An 11237-nucleotide genomic window follows, 5' to 3' on the forward strand; every position below is an offset into this window, starting at 1 on the left:
ATATCGCAAAAATAGTATAAAAATACAAATCTTAAAATTCTATAAAAGGTCATATACGTAGGAATTTTCCTAAATTTTTAAATAGCAAAGGATTCCTGAAAGTGGTCATCTACCGGAATCCTTGTATCCAAATTCCAAAATGTCGTATTCTGAACTACAAGTGGCTTGATCCTTCACAAAAAAGGCATGTAGGCAGCTCGGTTAATTAAATGGACTGAGTTCAGCTGCAATTCCAAATTTACCCCAAATTTCCCTGATTTATTTCAAATCATTTAATATCATCGTAATTAGAATCAAAGGGTATCTCCTTTAAATAAAAGGATTGTAATTAAGAGGTTATTCTTATAATCTTGGATGGGTCGAACTTAAACTAATAAACTCTTATGCTATAATTCAGCATAGGTGAAATTGTGTTTTGCATTTATTTTTAATATTTTAAATGTGAAATTTTTTCTTAACAGACCCTATTATTAACCGTTGGGAATAGCCCATTTTGTAGTAGTAGATAATGGGGACCGTTTTGTACCGTATGGACGCGTGGCGATCCAGTCTTTGTCAGAAAAAGCATAACCGTCACTTGGTGATCTGGCATGCATAAAAGGTGGACATCTGTGACACTCTAAAGGGGTTGACATCCACATTAGGCCCTTTGAGTACCCGTTCAGGTGTAATCTGGGCAAGCTTTCATGTTAAGACCCCTTCGGGTCTAGGAAAGACAATTCTCCTTCTGCATTCGGGAAGCCAAGGCAAGGTTGAGTAGGCTTCCGTATACTCATTCATCTGACCATACATCTGATTCCAGGAGGTGATAGGATTGCATCAGTTTTAATCAAAAAATTACTAGGCTGATCCCCTGATTGAATGCCAGTGTCTCACGTTCGAAAATGTGAATAACATTTATGTGTGAAGATAATTTTTTTGACATTTAATTATTTATGAAAATACAATTATACATATGTAATGCGGCAAAAAAAAAGTTTCCGATACAGAAATCTCTATACAAGTAGTACTATTCTATTATTATAACTAATTATGTAAATTTTAGGTATGCTTTAAGTAATATATTGACATGTTGGCATCACTAACAACGGCCTATATGTGCATAAAGTTTTGAAGTTTAACAACCATGACCGTAATATCATCCATATTCCCTCTGCTTGAAGACATATCTACAAGCTTTTTGCAAGCCTTCAATGTTGAGTTTTCTCTTGCAACAATATCCACCGCTTCCTGGTCATATATCTGCAGATATAATTAATAATCTACCATATATAAAATATACTTATATATTATATTTATATATATATATATATAAATCTAAGATCTTCTAATTATATATAAATATATACCTTGTCCCACAGTCCATCAGAGGCCACTATCAAAAATTGACAGTCAGAAGTTATAGGAATAGTTTTGATTTCTGGCTCAGAAATAACCCATTCTTTCAAATGTTGATCCCCGATTGCTCTTGAGACTGCAAGTGACCCTTGAACTCTCCAAACTCCATTGCGACAGTGAACAAATCCACCCTGCAACCCTTATATAATTAGATTAGGTGTATGTAATAATAATATACAATTAAGCAAATTAATATATAATAAGATGGTGAACGTACGGAATTCTCGATACGAAGACGCTCGTCCTCTCTGGTGGTCAAACGATGGTCGTTGGTTAATACATGAGCTACTCCTTTCCTACTGAGAACTACTCTACAATCTCCCACGTTAGCTACATGTAATTTTCCTTTTTTTACAAGCACACTAGCTGCACAAGCTCCACTACTTACTCCCTGTATGAATTTGCAATATTTCATTCAGTTTCAATCATAATCATGTATTATATATAGGAACACACAGTAAATATTTCGTAATAAGAAGCATACACATCAATTACCATTTTATTAAAGAATATTTTGACATATAATGTGACACTATATCTATTATTAACCGATGTAAGACATCTTATATATATGGAGATTAATTTGATTTAAATTAACTATATTCAAGACTACATGAGGTAGCATTTTGTATCATGTTTCCAATTTTTTATAATTTAATATATAAGGTGTTAGGTATCCTAAACTACCAGCAGAGATAAAATATTACATATATAATGCATCTCGGTAGATTAATCTGACATATTATTGTGTGGTGCAAGTCTAAGTAAAAAACAATGTGCCTAAAACATCACTATATATATTAATTATAATATATGTATACATATCATATTGCATGAAACTTGGTATTTCAAAATCTCATGATCATTTAGAAAAGGTCGGCATGGCGAACATTTCAAAAGTCAAACTAATTAAGTATAGGATCAAGTTTGTACGTAAGATAAATAACATTTATAATAATCATAAAAAAACAAAAAAGAGTCAAACTAATTAAAGAAGTTAAGCCGTGCCAACTCAAAGGAGAGGTTCATAATAGTAAGTAACGAGATCCAACCCCTAGCTATAAGTTATTCAGAATTTTTCACAATAATAATAATAGTAATATTGAGAGAAATTTATAACTTTGGATATATTATATAATTTTGTTATACTATATAATACAAAATAATTTATTTAATTAATACATAAATCTAAATTTATTTTTCTATAAATCTATATAAGGTAATAAATTTTGCCTAAGTCATATATAAATAAATAAAAAATATACCTATTTTATTTATAAAGCTATATATATCAAATTAACAATTTATAAACATTATCATATATGCATAATGTCACATTTAGTTACTGTTTCATTTTTTAAAAACACATTTCTGAACAATTTATAAAGATAAGTTTTTGTTTTTTTAAAAAAATAAACATAAATATTTTATTTTTAAACTTATTTATTAATTTTTAATAAACAAATTATATTAATTCTATTAAAAATAATAAACATATTAGATTAATTATAGAAATATTTTAACATTAATAATAATAATTAAATATATAGGTGGCGTTTGGTAACACTTTTAATTTTTGAATTTTTTTAATCACAAAAATGAAAATAAAATTTGTGTTTTTAAAAAATAAAAATGTGTTCTATAGCCACTTTTGCTTTTTTAATTTTAAAAATAGAAAAAAAATGTGTTCTATAATTTTTATTTTTTGATTTATTTAAGTCGGGTCTAGGTCCGGGTCTGGGGTCGGGGACGTGGTTTGAGTCCAGGACTGTAGCCAAGGCCGGAGACCGAGTTCCTAAAAAATTGTTTAAAAAAGTTTTGAAAGTGATTTTGTTTTGTTTTCAAAATTTTTAAAATTTTGATTCTCGAATAAAAATTAAAAAGTCAAAACAGTTTTATAAAATATGTTTATGAAAAATATTTTTACTTTTTTAATTAAAAAAATATTACTAAAGACACCTTTAATAAATATTTATATACATTGTTTATAAAATATAAACTAAAATTATAAATATCGCATATATATTATTAATTTTGTATTAAATTTTAGTAAATACATTAATAATATATCAAAATATAAATAATGATTTATATTTTTATATTTAGTTTTATGTATTTTTTTAATTTAGGAAATTAATTAAAATAATTAACTTGTTAAAAAATTATAAGTATTTATGTTTATTTCTATATTATATAATATAAAAATGATGATTATTTGTAAATATTTATAAAATTGTATAAAATTGTGTAATTATATTTTTATTTTCACATTGTTTGTCATATAGTTAATTTTGTTGTATATAATATAACTTATAATTGAACTAATATTAATAATAATAATAAATAAAAGATATATATATTAATTTGTAGAGAGACCAAGTCATAAGGAATACAGATCAGTAGTAGATGGTACTAGCCAGCTAGCTATGGATAACAGTTTCATAATTTATTACCTGACTAAGAAACTCCTTATCTGTGACTAAGTATCCTTCACGAATAGCCTCTTCTACTTTTTCTTCATCGCTATTTGGAACATCTTCCAACCCTTTTACAATGTTCTTTCCTAAATTTTCAGCAACGTAATCAGTCGCTGCACACCCTCCATGCCCATCCATTACTGCAAAAAAGGCCTGCGTACCGTACGTACATGATTAATTCACTTAATTTAGTCATTAAATATACTCTAATTAATGTAGTTATATGTTTATGTAATTAATTAATACTTACTTGCTTTGAATCTCCCATAATGTCAACCAAAACTCCATAGCCATCCTCCATAGACATCCTCATTCCCTTTTTAGCTGCCAAAAAGAAATCTCTGCCTTCAACTACCTCAACTTCTTCCTTATCCAACCTCCTTGTTCTACCCGCCTTTTCATCACACAATTCTTGGCCTCCTCCAACTCCAGGGTATTTAGGCACAACCAAGCTCGAAGGCCTCTTTCGTAACCTGCAACTACCGGAGTGTTTATTACCCTTCCAATCACCGCCTTCGTTTACGTTCATCATTTCTGATCTTGCACTCTTATCATCACGAATTATGACCTTCTCTTGAAGAAAGAAACGACGTCGTTTGGGATCATCATCATCATCTTCTTCTTCTTTATGTGCCTCAATATTCTTAATGTTGTATTCATCATTATGAATATGGTCATCATCAGAATTATTATTAGCTAATAGAGGTCCGACGAAGAGTGGGCTGACCCATGAGAGATTTGAAGGAGGTGGAGAGTTTAGGGTTAAAGCCATGCAAGTGAGAGGGTACAGGAAAAGCTAATTATAATAAATTAAAGTTAGTTTCTAGCATTAACTTCTTCTGTCTTTATATGTATATAAATACATAAAGATTTCGTGAAGGTGTATTGTTGAATTGTATGAGATGTATTTTGTTGAAGAAAAAAAGTGTGGGCTAGCTTTAGCTCTCTGATTTTCATATATAGAGGACTATGGTTATAATATCTAGGAGCCTTTAAAGACGGCAAGAAAAGGCTCTCTATGTATACATGTGACATTAATCAAGGAAAAGAATATTTGATGATGATGATTGCCAAGTCAAAGGAAAATTCTTTATGATCTAACGGCTGAGACTGAGACCCTTGTTTACATGGCAAATTATTATATACAGTGGGATGAGAGAGGGAGAGAGATGAGTTTTGACACTTTCAATCCTTCTATGATAAGGAACTAGTCACGGATTATTAGGGGTCGGACGGTACCGTCCAAGAGAATAATGTGAATGGATGTGATTGGGCTTCCCTTATTCGTCAATTTAGTTACCCAAAAACGGAAACTAATAACATTATTATAAATGTACGTTGACTTGGTGAACACCATATTTTATATATTTAAATCGGAAAAAGTGTATATTTGTATTTTTTTTTTTTTTTTTTTTGAGGAAATGTATATTTGTATGTTGACAACATAGTTATATAAAAATGTTTAGCAAGAAAATATTATATTTATGGGTATAAGACAATATTGTATATCATGTATTATGAGATATAATATTGGCAAGATGAATTGATCATGAAACTATGGTCATCTTTAAATTACATTTTATATTGTTTAAAAAATGGCTAAAACGTAGGTAACGACAATGTATATGTAACGTTCCAGATCAGAAAGAATTTATTAATATATATTTTTTTTATTTATTTTTTAAAGTGTTATTAATATATTGACTGCTAAGGTTAAAGAGTTGGAAAAAGTCGTGGAATTATTAACGGGCAAGAACATCATAAAAAAATATAAGATTACGGTATCTTTTTTTTCGTTAATTTATTTTTACAATGGAACATTTCAATAATCATTAAAATCCATTTGCAAAACTGACCTTGACCATATTCAATATAGCTCATAGGAGATACAAGTACACTCTTATTATGAGGGAGACCAACCCAGGCACCGACGCGTATTATAAATATAAATGCACCATTTTGATTTACGTGGTGTGTTTGTTTATAACATATGGTGAGTTCATGCAATTCAATCTTCGCTATTTTACTCATATTTTATTCAATTTTCACTAAGTCTAGATTTCATTTTTTAGATCAAATTCAATCTACACTGAAAAACCGAATTTTTGTAAATGTCAATAATAAATACGAAATTATAATATATATATATATGTAACTATATACGTCTACAGCAGCAATATGTAATTCTGTTACTGCAGAAACAAACCAGAACTGACAGAATATAAAAATAATTGCAGAAAATTAAATCACTTGACACAAGAGATTTGTACGTGGTATCACTGTTCTTTCAAACACTACTAGTCCACGGGGCCACGCCCAGAGAATGAAATCAATTAGTGAAGTATCAAAGATTACAAAAGCAATTGACTTAAACAAATTTAGACTCCCTCTAGTGATTTGCCGCAACCCTTTGTAATCCACCTTGTTAATCTGATCTTTGAAACACACCAAGTAGAGTGAACTCCCTTCAGCTATTGATGTGTGCTTGCTTCCTCCCGAAGTAAGACTTAAACAAATATTCTCCCGAAGATATATGCTCACTTCCTCCCGAAATGAGACTTGGAAAACTCTCCCGAAGACCCACGCTTGTTCAAAGCTTCTCTTCAACCTTATCTATGAATAGTATGAGATCATAATAAGAAAACCAAAACCTAGTTGAATATCTAAGTTTTTACAAATGAAACACTGTTCTCACAAAGAAAAATATGAAAATATGAGAATAGAAGAGATAAAATCGTTTGGCTGCTCTCTAGGTCCTATTTATAGAACATAGCAACCCTAGAGACAACCACAGAAACGATTTCCCAGCTGTACAAAACTTTCTTAAAAAAATTCCTGATTTGCAGCATCAAAATCGGATTTCGCAGTAGCAGATCAGGACCAAAAAGGAAACTTTCTAAATTGAACCAAGATCACCAATTTGGACTTCAAACCTGCCAAATAAAGATAATTTGATTGGTTCTAATAAAGGCAAAACCGAAATCATCCATTAGAAAAAGGGAAAGTCAAGTTTCTCAAAATTAGACAACTTTCCATAAGAAAATTCCTTCTCTTACAAGAAGTTTCCTAAACCAAAAAGAGATCAGCTGAGAAAGAATCTTTCCTTAGAAGAAAAGTGTAATTAAAGCACAAAATTAATGTAATAAAAACAATTTAAATGCTCAATAAAAATGCACATTAATTGAAAAATATTTTGACAATTAAATTGCCAAAAAAGGACCTAACAACCTCCCCTTTTGGCACTTTAGATAATCAAAATATTTTTAATCAACCAACACCTACAAAACAAAGTTAGCGAAACAAACATAAAAACCCCTGAGAAGCAAAACATTAAACCAAAATAAAAAGCTAACTTTTGACCAAAGACGAACACAAACACAAACACTCCCCCTGCACAGTTGAGTATACAATTAAAAGCACAATTGCTCCCCCTTTTTGTTTATCTATAAGGGCCAAAGATAAAAAGAAACCAAGATTTTTCAAAAATTAAGATTTGAAAAAAAAAATCATGATCAACAATTAAACAAAATATAAGAATAAGAAATCAAATTTTAAGAGGAAACTCATCAAAAATTTACCAAATAAAGCACATGTTGATACTTACCAAAAGAAAGACAAATAACTAATTTTTCTTAGCCCAAAAGTCAAGTCACATGACACCTTTTTTTAATATTTTTTTCGAAATAAAAAAAAAAACATGAGACTAAAATATTTTATACAAAAATCAAGTCATTCTTATTCATGCATCTGTCTAAGTTTCATAAAAAGGACAAATAACCATTTTATGCTTTTAAAGATGATAAGTAATTAGTGTCTCAAATACAAACCATACTTACCAGATGTTGAGAAAAAATAGAGAAGTTACATAATGTGAACAAGGACTTTTTTTTATTAGAAGAGGAGACTTACAAACTTGTACACACTTGTCAGAAGTGAAAATAGGATCATTGTCCTTGGCAAGATTTTTCTTTTTTGCCTTTTTCAATTTGATCCCGCAACTGGATGTTATCACACCATACTGAAGGTAGCCCTTTTCTATGGTAGTGCATCCTCTTCATAACTCTTAATTACAAAGTTCCACCACTACTACAAAATTCACTATTCACGTCTGTTTTTAAATGACACTTAATGAATTTACGTCAATTTTATAAACCGACGTATATATCATAGTCACAAATAGTTTTTATTAGCATCATTTTTCAAACGACGCAAAAAAACAATTTTTGACATTTATAAACCGACGCTAAATAATTTCTTTTCTATTTTATTTTCAGCGTCGGTTAAAAAATGACGGTAAATGTTTCATGGCATTTTAAAACTGTCACAAAAAATTTATTCCGTCAGTTTAAAAATGTCATATCTATTACGAAAATACTTTTTTTTTTACCTATTGCGTCACTTATAAAATGAAGCACTAATATAAGTAAGGGAAAATTGCAAATTTTTCATGCAATTTTCCCTACCTGCATTATCAAATTTTAGAATAACTCTATATAATAGTAAATACATAATACGAAAAAAATTAAAATAATATTTTTAAAACTTATATTAAATTAGTAATCGATTCTATTAACTAATCACACAATACCAAAATTGTTAATAAAATCGATTCTAAAACTTAAATTCCATGTATATCGTAAACTAAATATAAACTAATAATATATGCAAAAGATAACAATAATCATAAAACTTGTTACTCATGTATTATATTAAAAGTGTAGTAACCTTAAGTACTTAATCTATAATCAAAGGCTTCACAAATTCGGCCAACTCATCCCGTACGGCATTGATCTCCTCGTTACTATAGGGAGCATCTAACTTGAACTGTAAAACAAAAGATAAAAAAACATTAATCATTATATTAAAAGTATATATAATTAAAATACAAACTAAATAGAGAAGAGTAGTTATCCATGTTTACATGATTTTTCAAAAAACTTGCAGGATTAACAACCGTCATGAAACTCTGGATAATCTTCATAACATAATAACCACATTGTACTCCATCCGGCTGCTGTCGACACGTGTATTGGTTGATTTTTACTGGACCCTTGTTTCGTATATTTTTTTCGATCCTGTACATGTCCACAGCACTAAACAAAAAAGAAATTAATTAATGAATTGATTTGTATAGAAAGACAATGTCTAACGAACACAATGTCTTTTTTGTCTCATAGAAAGACAAAGGCACCTCATTACCTTCGGGTAATAATTCTCCTAAGAAAGCTAGTAACTCTGTCAAACTCTTATCACTCCACCCGTGTTTTGCTTTCAAATTGTATAGCCTAATAAGCGTCGATAATTTAGTAAACCTACTACAATTAGGGTAAATCGGCTTTTCAACATCTTCTAACATAGTTTGAAATGTTTCAGGACGAACTTGAGATTCAGACTCTGCTTCGTTAATCATCTCTGCGATGTGATCATCTTCATACTCCACATTATTAACAATCTTATCCTTTCTAGAGGGTCCCTCGCCCGATCTTCTAATTTTTTCTCCGTAGTGATACGAAACCTTATAACTCCTGTCTATACCGTTCTTAAACAAATGTTCTCTTATTTGGGCAATTTTCATACGCTCCATGTTACCACATTTGAGACATGGGCAATGAACCAAATCAGGATTATCCGCATTCTTTGCAGAAAACTCCAAAAAGAAATCAACACCTTCCCTATATTTTACCGTTAACCTATTCGCACTCATCCAATCTCTATCCATTTCGAAACTTCTAATAAAACAACAAAACAACAATTTAATTAACCTAATTAATACAATAAAATAATTCTATTTCAACTTAACCTAATTAATTCAATAAAATACTAATCCTACTGAAATTTCTACCGAAATTTCGGCAGCATAACATCTATAATTCGGACGTTCCCAAAAATTTTAAACATGCAACTAATGTATTAGAACATCCACAATAATACAAACAAACAAAACTATAATTAACAGTACAAATATTACCACCCATCCGACCGCAGTCATGCAATTCCAGAACTTACTTCACTATGGATGAATATCTAGGATATTCAAACTCTTCTAGGATTTATAAAATATAAAATAATAAAGTTTGAGTAGCTTACCAATTCCAAGCTAGCGTTCAAGCAATTTCTTCGAAGAATAGTTTTATACCAAGGATCTAACAAATTTCAGCATATTAGACAATTAAATTTGCAAAAAAAATAACATAAATTGCTATCTGAGTCAAGTGTATTGGAGGCTAAACCTTCAAGTCATTGAACAATCTATAAGTACTAACTGTGCTTTATGGTCCTCTACTACAAATTGACAAGCCTCAAAATGTGATGTTGTTGGGGACAACTGTCATCATAAATATATTTAAATCAGAGCAATCTTATGAATACTTTTCAAGAAATTTCATACTAAAAAGAAGATTAATAAAACAAAAAACAATAGTAGTGGACATATTTTTCCAATAAAATGATAGTGGATTTTGTGTGTGTTGTATGTGTACTACGTGTGTGTGTTTAAGCATATATCCTAGGCAGATATATTAATGCATCAAGCTTGAAGAAAAATCACACTGAAAATAGAGTATAATGGAAAAAAGACAATATGTACCTGGGGAATGATAGGCAAAGAATCTGTTAAAGGGAACAACAGCTAACCTGATCTGCAATAGTACCAATAAGAAGCTGCTTTGAAGTTATTCCCTTAGTTGTTGATGTCACGATATAGCTTTAACAGAATGAGTGAAAAAGTAAAATTGTTATTTTGTCACAACCTCACTTCAGGAGTACGAAGAAATAGGATATGTAAAATCTATGGATGATTAAATGCCAATTTCACTATAATAATAAATATGCAAAGCTTGACAAATGGAAGCAATCATGGATGATTTATATCAAAATAGTAAAGGATACCTTAATTCATAACTATCATATGAACTTACTGTTGGGTTTTATGCCCTAAATAAAACTCATTTCAATATAATCAAATTTACTTATTAATATAGATCAGAAATAACATTTAATGTTGCATGGTTCACATGATTTATTTCATGATTATATGTACATAATGTATAAATTCATCTGAAACCCTTTTCACATACTTGATCCTGTTTATTGTACCGTCAACACATTGGAAAGTAAACATGACTATGTGAATAAAGTTTCCTAGATTTATCAGACACAGGGTTTTACTGATATGATAATCTACAACAGAGTTTACTTGCATTTGGAGAAATGCTATGTTCTTTCTAGAACATTGGTTAAAGTAAAGCTCAGGTTGGATGCATGGAGTATGCATCGGAGGATCAACTAGGATCACCCTGACCTAAATTCTTGATCTACTTATTGGAAGCTCGGTTATATAGACCCATGGTCCCCGCACTAGTT

At 30.0% G+C, this 11237-nt stretch overlaps 1 protein-coding gene and 1 long non-coding RNA gene across 2 annotated transcripts; both read right to left on the minus strand.

Moving 5' to 3' along the window:
• Positions 1-902: 902 nt before the first annotated feature.
• Positions 903-5181, minus strand: LOC115715787 (probable protein phosphatase 2C 74). The gene is made up of 5 exons (XM_030644459.2): positions 4126-5181; positions 3852-4028; positions 1616-1789; positions 1350-1529; positions 903-1242 (listed from the first exon to the last, which is right to left on the minus strand). The coding sequence occupies exons 1-5, from the start codon at positions 4645-4647 to the stop codon at positions 1093-1095; spliced, it is 1203 nt and encodes a 400-aa protein (XP_030500319.2). The 5' UTR covers positions 4648-5181; the 3' UTR covers positions 903-1092.
• A 3237-nt stretch (positions 5182-8418) lies between these two features.
• On the minus strand, positions 8419-10610 carry LOC133038565 (uncharacterized). The gene is made up of 2 exons (XR_009688070.1): positions 8797-10610; positions 8419-8699 (listed from the first exon to the last, which is right to left on the minus strand). It is a non-coding gene; the product is annotated as an uncharacterized LOC133038565 (long non-coding RNA).
• Positions 10611-11237: the final 627 nt, after the last annotated feature.

This window comes from Cannabis sativa, chromosome 5 (genome assembly GCF_029168945.1).
Source record: "Cannabis sativa cultivar Pink pepper isolate KNU-18-1 chromosome 5, ASM2916894v1, whole genome shotgun sequence".
Classification (NCBI taxonomy): Eukaryota; Viridiplantae; Streptophyta; class Magnoliopsida; order Rosales; family Cannabaceae; genus Cannabis; species Cannabis sativa.

Coding starts and splice junctions, on each gene's coding strand:
- LOC115715787 (XM_030644459.2), bottom strand. CDS start 4,647: ATGGCTTTAACCCTAAACTCTCCACCTCCTTCAAATCTCTCATGGGTC. Junction 4,029..4,125: donor TTATGGGAGATTCAAAGCAA/GTAAGTATTAAT, acceptor TACGGTACGCAG/GCCTTTTTTGCAGTAATGGA. Junction 1,243..1,349: donor CTGATGGACTGTGGGACAAG/GTATATATTTAT, acceptor TTATATCTGCAG/ATATATGACCAGGAAGCGGT.